The sequence below is a fragment of the Taeniopygia guttata genome, chromosome 2, assembly GCF_048771995.1.
Source record: "Taeniopygia guttata chromosome 2, bTaeGut7.mat, whole genome shotgun sequence".
NCBI classification, from domain to species: Eukaryota; Metazoa; Chordata; class Aves; order Passeriformes; family Estrildidae; genus Taeniopygia; species Taeniopygia guttata.
In genome coordinates this window covers 103,201,729-103,221,585 of record NC_133026.1, presented here as the reverse complement: position 1 = coordinate 103,221,585, position 19,857 = coordinate 103,201,729, and the positions used below count along the sequence as shown (strand labels likewise).

The following is a 19,857-nucleotide window of genomic DNA, read 5'->3' as shown; positions in this document are numbered from 1 at the left end:
TCTTCATAATTATGTATCTGCCATCTCTCACAATTTTAGTGCCTATTGCCAGTGTCCAGACATTCTATTTTTCACATTCAAACTTCAGTTTCAAAATGATCTCTTTTTCACCAAAGCTAGCACTCTGCCTGTTTGTGTTACCCTCATTGTGATCACTGCTCTCCTGTAGGCAACTTCCTCTCACCTTGCAGAATTCTCCTCTGTTGGGGCATCTGAGGGTGAAGGCACAAACAGGGGAGAGAGGAGGTTTGGGGGTTTGGGTTGGGGTGGGTTTTCTTTATGTAAAAATCACTTTGGATAGCAGTCTGAGGCATCTGACTGAGAAGGCTGACAGAGGAGGAGCACAGAGAAGTATAATGAGCGAAAGACGACTGATGTTACAGGAGGTGGTATTGAGAGCCCGTTTGGTCAGCAGTGAATTGTGGAGGATATAAGTGGAAAACAAATGTGGCAGACTGCTCTCTTGTCCCATGATGAAAAAGAAGGTAGAACCATGAAGTAATTAACAGAGATGTTTCTTAAATCATTAATATTTAGGGTTCAAGATTAACAGTTTTGAACTGAATAGGGACAGATTCCCATCTCCTCCTCTTACAAATCCAGAATGCCTGTGCTCTCATGCAGACAGTAGTTAGTCTCCAATTTGTTCTCAATCTCACGTCTACACTTGAAACTGGTGTTAGGACACATTACCCATTACCCTGTGATATTTTGGCTATTTTGCCATTGACAGTTCTTTTTCTAGTTTGTGCTCCACCAGCAGTGAAAATGCTGAAGAGATGGAGGAACTGGATGCTGGACACCATTTCACTTCCTTTCATTTATATTCTACCTTCTACTGAAGAGCAATAACCAGTTAGACAAGTACAACTGACAGCAAAATTTCATCAAGAATGTTTAGTCTGCAGCTGGTGAGGGAGCAGATGGAAGGATACTGGGGGAGAATTTAATGTCCTATATACCTGGTGCATCCAGATAGCTCAGGAGGACTATAGCAGACTTCAAGGAGGATTGTAATTGGTCCTGCTGATAGAGGAAATTAATGGCTGTTGATCTGGGGCTTTGAGTGGAGCAGAACAAAGCAAAACTGGAGTTGAGAAAGGTCCTCCAAAAAAAAAAAAAAAAGCCCAATTCCTCTCCAGAAGAAGGTTTGTTAATTAACATCTCAGCCATACCAATCCCAGGAAAACTTTAATAATAGATTGTATACATATTTTTTTTAATAATCACAAGGATTTTAACATAGTGCCTGCTGCTTGCAGCTCTTTTGTAACAGATGTTAAATGATACAAAAATCATGGTTGTACCACTGTAATTGTGTGTGATATGCACCAGCAAACAAAAAAATAAAGAGTGCGCAGAATTCTTCAGCTTGGTAGTATTTATCCTTTGGAAAGCAGAGAAAAGCATTTTTTTATGGACTGAAACAGCAGAAAAAGTTAGAAAAGGAGGACAAGGGTCACTGGGGAGGTGGAATCCCTTCCATAGGAAAAAAGGTTTAGAAAAGAGATGGCTGAGGAGGATTATGAGAGATCTATGAAATTCTGACTAGAGGATGTTTCACCATTTCTCTGAGTGCAATAACTGCGGGGAGGAAGGCAGACAGTTGCAAGGCTCAGAGGTCTAAAGATCTACATCTAATGAAAGGAAGCACTTCTTCACACACTAATCACACAATGTGTGATTAAATTAGGTAAAAATAGGTTAAAAGAGAACTTGATCAAATTCACAGGAAGAGCCATTATACATCTCATATTTGGCTTGGGAAGTCCCTGAACAACAGAATACTAAATTGGGAATGTCTACTAGGAGAAGCAGTGCTTAGTTCACACACTTTATGCTTAACACACTCTCCTTTATACTTTTCCTAAGTATCTGCTACAGGCCCCTGGCAGAGAAAAGCTGTCATACTAGTATTGGTGATTAGAAAGACACTAGCATTAGGCTTGCATTACAGTGAAAATCTATTGTCCAATCCATGTTAGTTTTTTTAGAAATTGCTTTAATTTGACCACCAGCCTGACAAATCCCTTATCTTCATTGGAATACACAAACACGCACATACACACATAAACACACACAAGAACATGTGTGCCCACACAGGCACGTGCTGACTGAGGATTTCTTTTTAGTCATTTAGTCAGGGTTCACTGAGAGCCAAGGCATTAGTACACTGTGTACTTTTCCACACCTTCCATAGCACTGGTGAGAAAAGCAAATGCCTTAGTCCAGGCTTGCTCCTCTCCATGTCCCTGCCTCCATGTCACAGCCACCTTCTTTCTCCATTGCCCTAGACTCTGGCACTCCTCTGTTTCAGATGACTACTTGGGCTTTCAGTTAACACCCTGGCTTTTCAGTGTATACCAAAACCCAAATGTGAAAGCATCAAGGTCTGCTTTCACGAGGATGTATTGCTGGAGGCTCTATGTTTCAAGTCTTTCAGGAGTGTGCTTTTACTGAGTTCAGTATGAGCTAGTACCACCAAAGCCAGATTCTGCTTTACAAATGAAATAGAATGACCTACTTTTTTTTTTTTTTTTTTTTTGCCTTTGTTTTATCTAAATAATAATATGCTACAGGTTTGCATGACAGTTTTTTGGCACTGGATTATGTAAGGTATCTGTCTTCAAAAGAAAAACAACTTGGCAATAGAATATACCATCAGTTCAAAATTAAAAAAAAAACTTCCAAGGAAATGTATTTTGAATAAAATGGAAATGTAGGAAGGCACTTACTATCTGCCTGCCTCCAACTCATCTATATAAAATGCCTAATAGATGGTAATTTTAGTCTCTGACACAGCTTCCTCACTCACTTCCAGAATTTTTTACTCTCATGAAATACCATTTGTGTCCCACATGAGCATTTTTTGCTTTGCTCTCAGTTAAAGCTCCATACTAGAGGAGAGCTGTTGAAGTTAAAGTTTCTGCTACTTCTACCATATAAAACATTCACAAGTCTACCTAAAAAAAAAAAGATAAAAGTTCAAAACAGATATTTGCTGCTGCTTCTTCTTTCAGGCTTGGCCCTTTTGTACTCAGTTGTGCCCTGCAGGCACAAGGTGTAATAATTACATCTTCAGAGAACTGCAGCAGATATCTGGCCTAGGGTGCAGAAAGCCGTGAAACCTCAGACTGGATAGACCAGTATGGAGAACAACAGAATGATGTGTTTTGAACAACAACAAGGTCACTTGGTGGCATTCAACTCTCAGCTTCTAAGTATTTGCCTTTCTTTTGCAAAACATGTTTGCAATTCAACTTAGATAACTTAATTCCTTCCTTAGAAAAAAAAAAAAAAATCCAAACCCAAAACCCCAGAAAAGATCTGAATTTCAAACCAACTGATGCATGGTCAATCTCACAGGTATTTAGGTTAAATTCAGCCTTACTTTACCCACTGACTGTCCTCCTCCTTGGTGGTGGGCTTCTCTGCTAAGGTTGCAGCTGCTGTCAGCAGAACAAAACAAACTGCAGAAGGAGTTAGTAGCTATAGTACTGTGTTTCTAAGGGCAGGAACAATATTCCTGCTCCAACTCCATTCCTTGCAGTTGCTCATCTTTGTTCATCACATTATTTTAAGCTAGTTGGTTTATTTGTTGTTTTTTTACCATCTCTTGGCCTTTGCATTGCAGAGCAGAGATGCTGGTTGGAGCATTCAGCCTCCCTCCAGGGTTCGGTCTGGTGCAGGGAGGCTATTGCCAGCCAGCAGGGTGTGATCAGAAATTCATGGCCAATTCTTCCAAGGCCAGGCTTGCAGCAGCCCACCAGCTGGCTGGGAGCCAGAAGGGCTGTAAGCATTCCCTTGGCTCACAGGCAGCTGTGGTCAGAGAAGGAGATTGGCCCTGTCAGAGCCAGGGCCTGCTTTGCCTTTTGTGGACCAGAGCAGGAGTTCCTCCTCCATGCATACACAGGTTGGGAGGTGATGTGGGGAAGGAGTCCCATCAGGATGGGACTGGCCAGAGGATTGAATGTGGGTTGCAAGGGACACTTAAAGGTCATCTAGTCCAACCTCCCTGCAAGGAGCAGGGACATCTTCAACTAGATCAGATTGCTCCAAGCCCTGTTCAGCCTGACCTTGAATGTTTCCAGGGATGGGACACTTATGACCTTCAGAATTTCTCACTGGAATGGCTTCCACCATGGAGAACATAGCCAGAAAATGCTGCTGAGAAAAGTCATGCAAGTAGTTCACAGAATCACAGAGTATTCTTAGTTGCAAAGTACCCAAAAGGATCATCAAGTCCAACTCTTAGCCCTGCACAGGACATCCCCCAAATGTCATGTCATGTACTTCCTGCTTAGCTTATCCAAAATACAGACTTGAAAGGTTGACAGAGTGCAGTGTTGAGAAATTTGAGTTAGAGTTAGGGAAGAACACCAAAACCTGAGCCTTTTTGGTTGGACAGTAAGTAACCAAACACAAAAACCGACAGGAAAAAACATGAAAAATATGCATTTTTATAGTAACAAAATTCAAAAATGTGAGTTTTTTTTTTTTTTCTTGGAGGAGACAGCACAGGGTTTTTGTTTGATTATTTGCTTTATGTTACCATATTACTATTTCAAATGATTCCACTTTATACCATATCAAGAGGTGTGCTGTGGTAGCATGTACTTTGTGTATCTTGTGGTAAGACACACTTTTGTGCATCAAGATATGGGGGCACCTTCCTTGGTGCCCCAGAAAACAGAGAAGAGGGAGAAGGACCATCTGTCCACTGCAGTCTCTTGTGGCAGTGTTCTTCCACCAGAAACTACCATTGTTTCAGTATTCAAAAATTATTGTGATGGCAAATCAGGTACAATTACCAGCAGATGGTACATCTAGAACAATGAGCAAGACCATTTTGGAGGTGAGAATGTAATAGGAGGAGATCTTTGGGCAGGCAAGATAAATTGCAAGAGAGACTAAAACTGATCACAGAACTATGGGACTGAAAAACCCTTGTTCAAGAAGAATGCATGCTAATTGTTTTTGGCAGAATAAATTATTTCTTTTTTGTCTTCTTCAGTAGAACTGGTTGACTTTTAACAACTCAATTATCTTCTCTAAGTGAGGAGGGTGGTCCCTTGAGGTCAAGAAGAAGTTACAGGTAGAAAGAAAGGACAAACAGAAATGGACAGAAATTGAAGTACCCTGAGATTGCTTGGATGAGTTACATTAGGTGCACTTTTCAAAACTGCCTTGGAAGGAAAAAGGGAACAACATTTTGGTTAGGGTTTTGTCAGCATCATGGGGAAAGTCAGGTGAGAGATAAAAGATTAACAGCAGTAAGATCATGCGGCTGAAAGAAATGCGTACCAATTTCTCTCCAGGAGAATGACTGGACAGAGTTACTCTATAAATGCTAGAAATCCCAGAGCTGCAGGTAGGGAATGGGTCTGAAAAATATTAGTGAGACCCAGCAGCATAAAGAACTGAGGATGAGATAAACAGCAGCAATGAATCCAGTTGTAATGTGGTCAGGTAGCAGGAAGCACATTTATCCTTTAAGCAGTACAAGAGGAGGACTGAGGCATATGTCTTGGCAGGAGGCCCATGATACAGAAAGTGAAGGGCCAAGGAAAGGTCTGAGGTGATGGAAGATTGAAGAGAGAGGGCTGTCCTGTGAAGATGCTCTGTTTTTGAATTACTTAGATCAAGAAATAGAGGCAAAATGTTTTGTTTACCTGCTCCGAACACAGAAGAAGGAATATTTAAAAGGACATGAGGAGGTAAGACTCCGTAGTGTGAGAATGACAATCATATGAGGTGAAGGAAAGGGGAAGGGAAGAGCAGGAAGCCAAGAATGAAAGTTGTGGTAGGCTTTTGGTGCATTAGGCAAAGAGCTTTATTGTTTTGTAACAGTGTAATTAATAGCTTAGACTGTCAAGGAAACAGGATCAATTTACTGTATTTATCCTTCCTGCTGTGTCATTCTTCTAATTTTACATTTATTTAGTATTTCTGGAATATTTTAAAAACATAATTTCTCAGAGATTCAGCTAAAAAGGGCTTTTCTTAGACTTTGCAGATGTTACTGTGCAGGGACAGTGAAGAATGTACTGTATTTACAATTCTCTTCCTGCAACAGATAATCAATACATTGTGCTCTGATGTATTATGGAAAAAAAAAGAGTATTTGTGCCGAACTGTGATGATAAGCCCTTTGTGTCTTGAGTGCACTCATTTTCTAAGGATTAGGGGCTGTCCTTTACCAGCCAGTTAACTTCTGAAAGTCCAGGATAGATTGCTGCTCCAAACAGCAGCAACCTCAACTTTATCAGCAAGGAAACCCCCAAACACTGCTGTCAGTAAGTAATGCAGAAATATTGCTTTTTCAGGGTAGACTCTCACAGGCAAATCTTACCTTTTCCTCTGGAGCAATAAAAACTGCTGTAGAAAGAGGACTTTGGAAGTAAGGTATTTACAAACAGCCAATTCTTTCTTTCTTTGCAGGGAGGGGGAGGGTTGGCTTTTGGGGTAGTTATTTCCTTTGTGCCCAGGCTGAAGTGAAATGGTCCTTCAGCATCCATTCTAATGTGCTTATTTATCTAGTGCTGGAAGAGTTGAGGGTAAATGGGGCTAAGGTCTAACACATAAAGAAATGTCTGCCAGCAAGAGATGTTTTAGCAGGTTAATGAGGAACTTGGTAACAGCCTAGCAGGGTCATTGCAAAAATCACATTTCTTTTTGCTGAAATCACTTTAGTCTTTTAAAACCACAGGAAAATACTCCGCTATTTTACCGGGAGATTTGGTTGAATTGAAAATGTTGTAGATACACTTGCTATTTTTGAGTAGTTTTAGTAGATGTAGGAAAAAATGATGTGAAAATGGACATCTCCACTGGCTCCTGCAGTCAGCAGGGCAGAGAAGGGGAAAGAGCCTGAATTTTGTCAGCTCAGATTTGCTGCATCCAGTTTTTTCTGTAGAAATTACAAGGATAACTTCCCTCATTGACAAGTCATACTGCACCGAGGCTTCACCTATGACACAGGAGGGCACTCAGAGTTATGAATAATGTGGCACCAGCATCCAAAAGTCACACTGTGCCCAAGTGGTCAGAGAAAAGAGAAGCAAGACTTGTGTGGATGCTTGGAGTCACAGCAACACAGGGCAGGCCTGCACACTCAAAGGCAAGGGGAGATTCTGGCTTTTCTTCAGCCACTGAGTCCAGTTTTGGGAAGAAAATAAGATTTGCAGTTTTGGCTGTGCACTCAAAAAGTTTATGTGTCCCAAGTGTTATGCACAGTTATGTTGCCCTGCAATGTACCTGCAAATTTGTCATCAGAAAAGAAACATAACCCTTTAAGACAGCTGCTCTAGTTTATTTACTCTTTTAAATATTTTTTTTCTTGGAGGATATTTGTTTACTAACTCAGGATATACTGCAGATTGTAGGAAGAACAGTTTTACAGACTTGGTTTGTAATCTCAACAATCTTTTTTCAAGGGAGCAATTGTAATGCAGAGATGTCTGGGTGAGATACCTGAGTAAAAGCATTCAGTTTGGTTCTGCCACTGCACTGCTACAAGTGGTTGAAATTATTCTGCTGAAAAACAAGGTAAACCTTTCCTCATCAGTTCTATGCTGCTGCAGCCATCCCAATATTAATACTCCAGCTGCAACACTGTCCACTGTTTAGGTAGATTTTCTGGGGAAAAAGAGAATATTAAAATGTATGTGAGACCTCAAAATGTGTGGCACTTCTCTTCCATTTTTCTCACTTGTCCTGAAAAATCTTCTCTGAAAAACAAGAGCTACAACAATTATAAGATGCAACCTTTCAGCTGGGTGATCTAACAATTCATCCAGGAAGCAGGTTTATGTGGTCATGTGTGCAGGAACTAGGGCTCTTAAAAATTAGTTGTGACATAATTATTTACTTTAGAAAAACAGTATTAACTTTTACTCACCACTTCTCCTCCTCTACTTGAACTCCTATGGACTGGAACTTACTGGTTGCTTTATTATCACCTGGTATGGTGGATTCTTCAGCACCATCAACCTTATGAAAACCAAACCATGACAGGTAATCAGAATGTATTTTAGCAGAGATATCAGCTGGCTACTTGCAGTTTCTATTCACCTTAACTACTAAGTGTCTGCACACAGAGCTTGTACCATGTTGGTCATCTAGTTGGTTTCTCTGTGGTGTGCTCATTTCTGATGTTATTAGTGAATATTCATTATTCTTAATCTATAAAGCATCTCTGGTAAGACAATATTCAGCCTGCAACATGCAGATGGATTTTATCCAGTATTTTGTGGAGGCTGGATGTTCATGTTTGTCAGAGCACATCTCTGAGCAGCTGTAACTCCAGGTATTGTACTTCACTGTTTGGTTTTACCTTCTGTCTGTATGTTCATACATATGTGAATTCATATCAAAATCAGGTGTTTATTTTGTTTAAATGTTAGTGCCTCAAATCAGAGTACTGCAGAGAAAAGATTTTAAGAAAGCATATATGAGTCTTAGATTCATTTTGTTTTCTGCTTCTCCTTGCAAACAGGTGGTCCCCAGGAGCACGGGCTGGAACTTAATACCACATCTTCAGCTCCAGCTCCATGAGTAGATTTGTACCAACAGTATAAAGCTAAAATTTAACCACAGATGTGTCTTTGAACAAAACCACAATATTCTGGGTCCAATCAGTGTAGCTGTTAACTCCCAATACTATATATAATATGGATAGTCATGCAAGAAAAACATTTTCCAGCAGACAGAATTTTTGTGCCATAACAGTGTCATGAAGTGACCCGTAGCTTCATACTGGCCATGTGTGTACAAAATATCCAGCTTTAGTGGCTGTTCCACTAGCAGCTTCTTGTTGGGAGCCACTTGACCAACGTGTGTGGGAAAAATGCTCAGTGAGGGATGGGAGTTACAGAAGCTGTTCTGTGAGGTGAAGTACTTCCTTGATACTGGGGGTTCTGGGGAGATAAATACACCTTAAATCCCATAACTGACAAAGTGAAGCAACCTTTTGATGGAAGGGCTTTTCTTTGCTTGGCTTTGCTTGTTTGCTCAGCAGATTTACAGCAAAGGCTTGCAATGTCTGAAGAGTGACTGAGGGGTGTAGAGGACCCACATGGAGGTTCACCAGAAGTGCACACTAGGTTTATTTGGCAGAGGAGGAAGAAAACCAAGAATATACCTGTGGCTATTGCAGCTTGCCCTGCTCTACAGAGATGGGTTGAACTATCATTAAGATGCATAATTGGTCTGAGTTCAGACTAAGCCTGAATGCTCCCTTTACTCAGTGAAGAGAGACAGACTCTACTGCCAGTCAGAGGACTGAGAGTGTACCTACCTTTTTTAGGGCAGTTGTTTGTAAGAGAAGAAATTTCTGGCATCAACACCTATCTTAAGGTATTTCTACTCCCACACTACCCCTTCAGCTGTACCAGCATGACTGCTTGTGCAACGATGCTGCAAAATGGATCAGACAGCAGACTAGTGAAATAAGTTTCTTTTATCTGTGAAGCCTGTCTGACTCTAAAAAGCCCATTGATGTGCACAGCTGTGAGGGTGGCACCGTGCACAGGCAGAAATCCTGTAAGGCTACATCACTGCTGAAGGTTTCACTTCATGTCATTGCAGCTTCAGGTGGTTTGTACCACATCTTCATTGGTTTGTACACAAAGCCTGCCTTGGCAGACTCCTCTCACGTACAATCCCCAGATTTCATTATTGTTTCACGTGATTATACTGGTCATCTGTAAACTTCAAAGTTTAAGAGGGAGATTGTCAAAAGCTTGAAGAGCATTTGGAACTTGGTTTTCCTCAGATCTTAGGAAACTTGAGGCCTCTATACCTTTCAAAAGCATCATTTGTTACTTGTAACACTATCTTAAGAAGAGATAGCAGGGAGATGGTCTCCCAAGAACCATGATTCACTTTACCGTTGTTCATTTTGGCTTCTGCAAACATGGAAATTATTTCCTTGTACCCATTGCTTTGCAGAGTCTTTGCTAAGAAGTCTTGGTTTCTTGGATTGGTGAAATCAGGGATTACAATAATATAATGGCATTTTAGGCCTGGCAGGGAATGAGAATACATAATAGAGAAGTTTTCCTCTATCCCTGTCCCACCTGGATCTTTCTTCTGTGTTTAACACTGAACATCAGCCCTTCTTTCAGAATATATCCAAAACAAACAGCTGTGAAGCAGTAGAAGTCTACAAAAAGGAAGTGAACTGAACACACAGGCAATAGTTATTATTGCCCTTCCAAGAAGAATTGAGAGAAAAGTCGCAGCTTTTCCAGCAGCTACCCCTGGGATGGCTTACTTCAGCACAGCACCTCTCATCTATCTCATCAGGCTGATGTAGGGATTTCATGGTAAATTCTTAGACTTTACTAAACAGATAAGCCTGTCCAGGCACATAGTGCTGTGTTTATAACCACCTTCTGCAAGAAAAAAAAATTGTGTCTTCCTGTGAAGTCTGATAAGCTGTGGATTGCTATTTTATTTGCTTGAGATTCATCTCCTGTCAAAACTTTTGTAGATTCTCAGTTGATTTTAAGTTCAAGCGCTTTGTTACAAAAGCTAATCCTGCAAACAGATAGTTGGGAGTCCTATGCACATCTTTTTTTGTGGGGGAAGTAGGGGGTAGGAAAGATTAATTAAGAAAGAAGATTACACAACTCCAGTTTATTTACTCTTGTCTTTTCTGTAAACATGAATGAACTTTGGTAGGGTTAGTTTTCTTTTTTCATTCCACTAGAGGTAACAAAATGTAATTTTCTCTAACAAGGGCAAATCAGAAGGAATTTCTGATCTTGAGGCTGAGGTAGGAACAATGCTGCCTCATTCAAGTGGCTACCAGTCATTATGAAATGCATGAATAACCAGCGACAATTAATTCAGTGAGGCTGGATGAAAATATTTTTTTTGGTGATAGTGTAATGTAAATAATTGTTTTACACATTCCCTTTCAATGATTTAATTCATGCCTTTCTGACCCCTGCTGTGTTATGATTCATAGATTAGTGCTCATGTGTGTAATTTAACAGAGCTGAATAACAAGCAGCACAGAGACTCAAACAAATCCTTGCATCTGATGTATTTATGATAAATTAGGAAAACATCATTAGTACCATGGAGAATGATTATGCTGGTACAAGCGCTACATAGGTACCTGTCAGAACAAGAAGAAAAATACACACCAAACATTGTATAATGAGCAGTAAAACAGATGTAGAAATCCAAAACAATGGCAAGCATATAATCCATTTCATGTACTGTACCTGTATTCCAATAGATAAGCATCTGTTTTTCTTGAAGTGGTCCTTCTTCCTATCTTCTACTGCAACAGTGGCAATGGTTGTAGTGGTGGTGACAGTGGCAGTATTGTTCCCTACATGTTGGCTTGCAGGTCCATGGATCTGTGCGTTGGCAGCTTCAATAGCAGCTGTCAGTGCCTTCATACTGTCCAGGCTTTCCGTGGAGTTGCTAAGTCCAGACTGGCTGATGATATCGCCCCTCTGTCCATGCCCATCCATGTATGCATCTTGGGCAGACTCTGTGCTGCTCTGGGCTGTGATGGAAATAAAGGGTTTGGTGGTAGTTCTCGGTGGGACTGGCGGCGGTGTCTTCTTGTAGGTGGTAATGCAGGATGACACTGGAAAAAACATAGCAGAGTTCTTGTTTTATTGACATTGCGGGGCAAATGGGTGCAAATGTGATCTCAAACCATCAATAAGCATGGACAGAGCAAAGGTGAGGAGGAGGCTGTTAGCCAAAGAGCCCCCAAAAGTAAATCTGAGTGCCATAGTAATGCCTTGCTTATCAGTGCATTCTATTCCTCCTATGTGAGTGGCAGAATTGTTAGTAGGGCAAACTGGGAGAGAAAGTATCTATTTGTCAAGTTCCTCCTTAGTCTTTTTAGGATTGTTTTCCTCAATATATTTTCTACTAACTCTTCTAAGTCCCATGGGAACAAGACCTTCCACCAAAATGTTTGTTCTGCTTATGTCTCCCAAACAAGATTCACAAGGGTGAAAAGTCTCCAACCACTTATCCCAGCTAAACTGTACTTCAAGCAGGTCTTTTGCAATTGTTTTCTGTCTCCCTACCCTGTCCTACTATATGCAGAATTTCAAACCACATTTTTCTGATGAGAGGGATTCTCAAATCATCCTTTATCAAAGTTTGTTAACACTCACCATGCTTGGACTTGTGTATTTCTTTCTATAAAATGTCTCACTTCTTGCACAGACTTCTCAAATGCTTTGAAGTGCTTTGTAAGTTATTGAGGACATATTTAAAAGAACATTTTGCCATGCCTAATTTCTCACCATAAATACATCAGTTCTGGAAAAAAAATTGCTTGATTTTACACACACGGAGTAAGTGTAATGAAGTCAATGGCTAAAATCAGTCAGGGGTAAAGTGTAAGTATAATGCAAATGTGTGCAATAATGAAGACTTTAATAAAAGTTCATATTTTGAAGGCTGCGCTCTCTTTGTAAGTGCTGGTATGTGGAGTTATAAGCTTAGCTTGAGGTTCCCAGGTTAAAATTATTGTTCTGTATACACAGAATTACATATAGAAAGCACTACATGGAGATTAAAACGTCTCCTTTAACGGTTAGTTGGCAGCTTTGCATTACTGAAGTCCTGGAATGCTTTCAGGGGAGGAAAGAAAGTCCATTAAACAACCATGATATGCTCTATTTTTTAACAAAATAAAATGCAGGCATGAACCTGTGCAAAGTTCAGACACAAACTTGTTAACATAAATTCTTATTAACAGTAATCATATGGCAAGAAATGATTCATCAGATCATTTTAACTGGCAGACGTCTATGCCACCCACATGAAAGGTAACTCTACTACAGCTGTTCTGCTTTCTGTTTGCACTGTATCTGCTTGTCGAGCCAGAAGCCATTATGGCATTAATTTGACTAGCTCACATCCATATGCCTCATATCTCCCCATAGCTGTAGGAATATTGCAGTGTGAAAGGTATTTCCAGGGCATGAAATCACACAGGATTTTTTTAAAGGACTCTAGTATAAGTTTCTGATAACATGTCTGAACCCATGTTAAACATGTTGAATGCTAATGGAAAAAAAGAAGTGTTTCAGGTAGTGAGGGTTTTGAAACTATGATTCACTTCTGAAGAATCAAACTGAAACCAACCACGGCATCTCTGAGAGAAGAGATGGCTAAAAATGGACTTGTCAAATTTTAACTCTGGGGAAGTGAATAGTTAATAGAGTTAAAGGTGTTTTATAAAGTTCTCATGACAAGGTCAATACCTGGAACTAACAGAAAGGATGACAGTTCCACAAAGGGGACTACAAATGTTGTGCTGTTTTTCATTGGTTTTGCTTCTGTCAAAAAGCATCTGTTGTGACAGCACATGCAGGTAAACCAGCTGCTGTTGCTGCAGCACAGTCATATACTCCAGGACGCATGGAGAATTGTGGAATCTGCTGCTTGAGTCAGGATACCTCAGAAATACTCATGGCGGTTCATGGAGAATGTTCTCCGAGTTGTGGAAATGCAAACTGAAATCCAGCACAGAGGAATTCAAAGCACACACACATGCATATATCCAGGTAACTCTTTGGGAAGCTGCTGCCAAACTTGTCTAAGAGAGGTTCATAAGCAATGCAACACTGCAATTCAGCACAGTATAAATGCTACCATTAAAAATATGCTAGGAAAGATACTAGGGAACTTCTGGGGACATGCCAGCACCTTCAGTACATCCCAGCACAGCACATAAGTATCATTTTTCTAACATAGCAGAGAGGGAAATGATAATGAAACACACTTGAAAAGGTGTCTTAGGTAGGAGAGAGAGCATCAGAACCAAAGGGCAAGCCTTAACAAGACAGTTCCCCACGTCACTGGGCATCCTGCACTAGAATAGCAACTGTCTATTGACAGCTACCATGCTCTCTGGACACAGCAGTACAAATACAGAATTGCCTGATTAAGTTGCCTTTCATTCTGTTGGTAAATGTACTCAATGAGGAGTATAATCCACACCACAATGAAAGATGTTTGCACTCAGCTAATTAAATCTGAAGTTATTCTTAAGAGGGGGAGAGAATTGACAAGTCACACGGTGAAGTTGCAAAGAGAAATAGCAAAACGTTCTTTTAGCAAGTCAAAACAAATCCTCGGTTTCCTGAAGTCACGCAGAACATACTGTACAGCTCCAGAGAAGCAGAATGTGCAAGTCATAAAAGAACCCCAGGCACTTCATTACTGGAAATGATGTAAGCTCCTGCCGCTCCTCTGCAGAAACGACGCAAAAACAATGTCACAATGTCGGGGGCAGCTGCTCTCGATGCCGGAGCTGCCGAGCCCTCCGAGCCGCCGGGGCACGACAATGAAGGGCTCTCGGTGCAGCAGTTCTTCTTCGTGCGCGCTCAAGTACCTGGCAACCTGTGTCAGGGCAACCTGAAGGATCTGCGGCTCTCCAAGTGGCCATGGTATTTTGAATGTTAAGCTGCCCGAAAAACAAAACGAATCCTCCCCAAGAAAATTGTCAAAAGGCTGGCGCTCTCCTTGTCCAGCCAGGAGAGCCTGAGCATTCAGTCGGTGCAGGGAGAGCACATCCATGCGGCGCTTTCCCCGCGGGCAAGGGGGAAACTCATCCCTGCAGCTCTCCTGCGGCAGAGACTGCCCGGCGGGAGGACTCCGAGGGAGAACACTACAGCATCACACGACACGTGAAAAATGTCAAGAAATCCTCACTTCACACACAGGGAACTTTCAAACTATGAAAGCTAGTTTAATTCACATAAGGAAGTGAATTTAAAGGACTTATAAATTCCCTGATAAATATGTTCTTGGACATAGATCAAGGAGTGAAGTTCTGTACAGAAACTGCTCTGACTGGAGAGTCAAGTCAAAGTAGTCTCGTGAATCATTAAAATTGTTTAGATATGGAGTTAATCAGAAATCTCTTGTTCTGAATAGTAAAAGAAACCTGTTTGACATAACACAGACTAGTTTCCACAGTTTTTTTCCAGAGAGCACATGCTGCTGAAGCAGCTATACATTCCACTCCTAGGGCATATGCAAGGTTTAATCCAGAAACTAGTTAAGTCATGCACAAGAATCCTCAGACAGCCAAAGCACTTTGAATCAGGCTCACTGTTTCCAGTGCATCAGTCCTCCAAGTTATGCTCTCCTTCTCCTTTTGTTCGTTACCCTATTTCTGTGTACTGCCTTCAGGTTACAGTTTAATCCCAAATACCTAGTGAAAAAACCACTTTCTCTAGTTAAAAAAAAAAAAAAAAAAAAAGCCACAGTTTTTTTTGTCTTCCTAGCCAGTATTTCCAAACAACTAGCTCATGGGACAGGAATCTGGAACAGGGAGTGTCAAACTGGGTGGTTTGACACAGAAGGAAGTCTAATGATAAAAAAAATAATCCCAGATTGCATAATAATAAAGGCTTGAATTTGAATGTTTCATTGTAAGAGTACTTCAGTTGTTTAAACATGCTCACTATGGGAGATGAGCCCTCAGGAAGAAACATCAGCACACAAACACAAATTTTTAACTGAGTGAATGGGTGCTCAGGAGAGCACCAACCCAGGGGTTAATATTTGTAAAGGGATAAAATTCATGCAATGCTTTGAACAGTTGAAGTGATGAGATACATCAGTAATATCTTTCTAACTTGGTAGTCCTATATAAACTCGATTAACAAGAATAAATGAACACACAAATTCAGGTAACATTAATAGTGTTTCTTCTGAGAAAAAGCACGAACCCCACAATTTGAAAGGAGCAACAAAGAACACAACTTTCTCAGCACAAGAAAGATGTGGACCTGTTGGAGTGGGTCCAGGGGAGGGCTATAAAGATGATCAATTGGTTGAAGCACGTCTCCTGTGAAGGCAGGCTCAGAGAGGATGTTTAGCCTGGAGAAGACTCCACAAAGGCCTCACTGTGGCCTTCCAGTATCTTAAGAAGGAGGAAGAGGGATTTTTTTATATGAGCAGATAGTGATAGGAAAAAGGCAGTGGTTTTAAACTGAAAGAGGGCAGGGTTAAATTAGATGCTAAGCAGAATTGACTCCAAGGGTGATGAGGCACTGGAGGTTGTCCAGAGAACTTATGGGTACGCCACCCTTGGAAGTGCTCAAGGCTGGCTTGGATGGAACTCTGAGTAACCTAGTCTGGTGGGTGGTGTCCCTGCCCATGCACGGGGATAGGAACGAGATGATCTTTAAGATTGCTTTCGACCCAAACCATTCTATGAGTCAATGATTCTAACTAGTACACAACTAAGTATGAGGATAAAAAGCAGGAGTTCTTCCACACTGCACAGGTGGACCTCAGTCTGATTTACTGTCTGTTATAAATGGGTGTGTGAACAGTGGAGCCCTTGCACCTCACACAGCTGCCACACAAAACACAGATACAGGGAGATCTCAGCAGACCTAAACTTCACTACTGCAGCCTCTGGGTTTAGAGGGGCAGTGCTCAATTTGACTTGTTGGACTCAAACATATTTCCTTATATTTTTAATATTTGGGAGGAATTCTTGAAAGTAGGGTTTCAAATCCTGTATTGTTACTTTTACATGCAAAAAATTGGTATGAAAACAGAACATGCATTATCTTAATAAAAAACTAAGCAGATGGTTTCTGAGGATATAGGGATTTACTATTACAAAACTGAAGCAAAGATTTTTATAAGAAGTTTTAAACTGCTCGAGGGAATAATACCACAGTGAGTTATGGATGTCATTATCCCAAATGAGAACTACTGAAGTCTAGATACCACACCATCAGGAATTCTGCCAAGGCCATGCTTTTTCCAGACATCCCTCACTGCCAAGCTGATGCTTTATTTGATGAAAGCCTAAGCTTCACTGGCTTAGGAAACAGGCACAACTAAAAAAACTAAAATCCTGCAGAAATTTATACAAAGTATTTAAACTATTTTTATGACACTCAGTGTCACCACAGACTTAATATCCCATGTACTTGAAGGTTTAAATCCCTTGCTGGTGACCTTTTCATAAGTCTGGACACTTTTGTTTGCAAGTAGTGTGCCTCCAGCTTCCCAGCTGGATACAGTGAAGGATCTCCTGAAGGTGAGACTAAATATGGCTCATCCTGCATCTTAAATGAATTGAGTTGGAAAATCTGCATGTGCATACCCAGTGGATGACAGGTGAATATTTCTCCAGCAGATTTTTTTCTCCTTTTAATTTCTTCTGCTGGAAGCTGCTGATGCCAGTCAGAAGCTTAATTGCTATCCCAGGGAAGCTAAATTATTGTGCAGAGAACAGGTGAGACAGCCAAAGGTGTCTGCTAAATGCAGTTTATCACTAGGATATTATCACAAATTATGGAAGCACAGACAAAATCCAGGGCATATAGGCTTCCTAGGAGACCCACTTTACTCCTTGTACTACACAGCTGCTGCTGAACTTCTCTCTCTATAAAAATGACCAGTATATTAACAGCACACAACTTAAGCAATTCAACTCTTGTGGCCCAAAAGTCAGGAGTCTATAAACAACTAAATCTCTGGAAAAAAGATTTCACATTAACTGAGTGTTATGACCCAAAGTAGATCACTGATGGCTTATAATATTTAACCCCCAAAACTTGTGAACTTTACTGGTGTCAAGCAATTAGCACTTGGCTCTATTTATAGGTATATGCACACAGGTATCATATATACCTGCTGAAATTCAGTTAGGCTGAGGTAAATCAGAAGAGAAACAGTTTTGGCCTTGCCCCTAACATTTAGCTAAAAACAAAACATCTGGAAAAACACCACCAAGAACTTCAACGATAAGGATGTGAGTCTGTTCAGGACAGAGTCTCTCCTATAGATTTGAAGATTCAAATGCTTCAGTACAGTCATGGTAGAAGGTCTCTGATACAGAATATCAACCTTTATATGCAATGAAGTATGATGAAAGAAAATAAAAAAGAAAAAGAGTGCAGCAGACTGGTCTTTTTTAGTCAACATGTGAATTATTTACCATCTTTTCACAGGTACAGCACTGAGGAAATTGGGGAAACACTGCTTGATCTATTCCTTAAACTAAGTCTAGCAAACCATTCAAATGCTTTCAGCACTTTACCAAAATTTTATTTTTCCCCATATTGGAGCAGTAATTGAAAACATGAAACCTTATAATTTTAGATAAAAATAGGATACTTAAATGTATTTTATGGTTCAAAACTTATATGTCAAAAATCATCATCGTAAGAAATTAATAAGCTTTCTGAATATCAGTACTTTAATTTTGTAAAAGTAATTTATGGAAAACAAGGAAAATCTTATGAAATATGGTAGTTTTTCCCACTTAGATCAAGAATATGTAACAATAAATAAATAAATGTAATAATATTCAGCTTAATGAAATCAGATTATTTTCCTATAAATTTTACAGCAAGCAACTTCACTGGCACTTTGATATAATACTTTGTTATGTGTTACTGCAGCACTCTCAAGTTCCAGAATTTGCATCTTTTCCCCTTGGCAATAATGTTAATAAAACAAAATGGGAAAATTTTTTTAAATGTGGAGTGGTGCTAACCAAATACAGACACATCTATGTAAACAGATATTTATGTAAAAACACAGTACAAGAACCAAACCCAAGATTTTCAGAAACACAGTGGGTTGAACAGTCTGCAAGTATCTAGTCACTGTAGTTAGAAGATGTATCGAGAAGTTTTCACAATTAATTAATTGCTTATTCTTTTGCCTACTGAGTAATGGTGGAATGTAAAGACTTTGTCTACAAGTGCACATTGCAAGTTCCTGGTGCTAATAACTCAAAAACATGTGTCTTGATTACATTTCTAAATCTGATTCTTGAAAACCTCACCCAAACAGTGCATATAAAACCTAATTTCCAGACTGTATCAGTAGCTCTTTCAACATTCCAGAAGTCAGTGTGCCATAGTGGAGCCCACACGTCTCACTGTGTTTGGACATGTCACTGTAGATGCTATTTCTTGAAATTGCCATGTAGTAGTAGTAACTACTGGTGTTTGCCATATTAATACACTATTGTATATTTCTATCCCTTCAGTTACAGAAGGATAGTTAATATCTGAGCATCCAGGAGGCTTAAACCCTATCAAAACTGGATATATATCAAGGTAGATGTGTGGGCAGAACCAAGCCCAAGTAACAATTTCCTGATCTTTACTAAAGCAAGTACTGTGTGATGTGCCTTCCTTCACAGTTTGTTAAGAACTGCATTTTGTCCTTCCTGACCCTCTGCTGCCAATGTCTTGTCCTTTCATGGTGGCAGACTGATGATAAAGCTAATTTACCAGTCAGTCATTTTAGGAGAAGTTTGTCAGAAATTTGATTGAGCAATTGCAAGTTGAAATTATATAGTTCTTGTCACAGAGGTCGGACTAAAGAATAATTAGGATCCTCCCCTTCTGAATCCCTGAATCCCAGAAGCCAACCTGTGAACCTAGAGGAAACTTAAGCAAGTCAATTATTTCTGAGTAATCTGATCATGTAACGTTTAAGTTAGCTAGGTATTAATATTGCTTCACTCTTTTCAACATTATGGCAAGGATTTTTTTTAGGCTCTTCACTGCAGCTAACTTTCAAAAGGCAACACTTGGCTGGGGTATTGACTTTTCAAAGAGTGATTTCTGTATAAGAAAAATGTCTGTAAAAGTTGTTCCCTCTTCCTCGGTCTGGAAATGTACTTTCTTTGTTTGCTGCTGATGTTAGCAAGAAAACAAGTTTCTACTGGTTTTTACTCCCAGTGGTTTTCTGAATACTTAATAAACTTAAGGTAGGGTAAGCAGAATTCTGTATTATTGCACACATTGGTATCAAGCTGGTCTCAGAGAATTTGATTAGTGATGCATCTAAATTGGCTTAGAAATTAATTAG

At 40.1% G+C, this 19,857-nt stretch overlaps 1 protein-coding gene and 1 long non-coding RNA gene across 19 annotated transcripts in view; one reads left to right on the top strand and one right to left on the bottom strand.

Moving 5' to 3' along the window:
• DLGAP1 (DLG associated protein 1) overlaps positions 1-19,857 on the bottom strand; it is a 401,209-nt gene that overhangs the window by 18,926 nt on the left and 362,426 nt on the right. For all 18 annotated transcript variants that reach the window (XM_030266041.4, XM_030266040.4, XM_041714249.2 and 15 more), the window contains 2 exons: positions 11,238-11,611; positions 7,901-7,992 (listed from right to left, as the gene is read on the bottom strand). In XM_030266041.4, coding sequence (XP_030121901.1) covers positions 7,901-7,992; positions 11,238-11,611 — 466 coding nt within the window. The remainder of the gene's footprint in view (positions 1-7,900; positions 7,993-11,237; positions 11,612-19,857) is intronic.
• Positions 1,897-15,422, top strand: LOC140682402 (uncharacterized). Its single transcript, XR_012054097.1, has 2 exons — positions 1,897-6,405; positions 7,437-15,422. It is a non-coding gene; the product is annotated as an uncharacterized lncRNA (long non-coding RNA).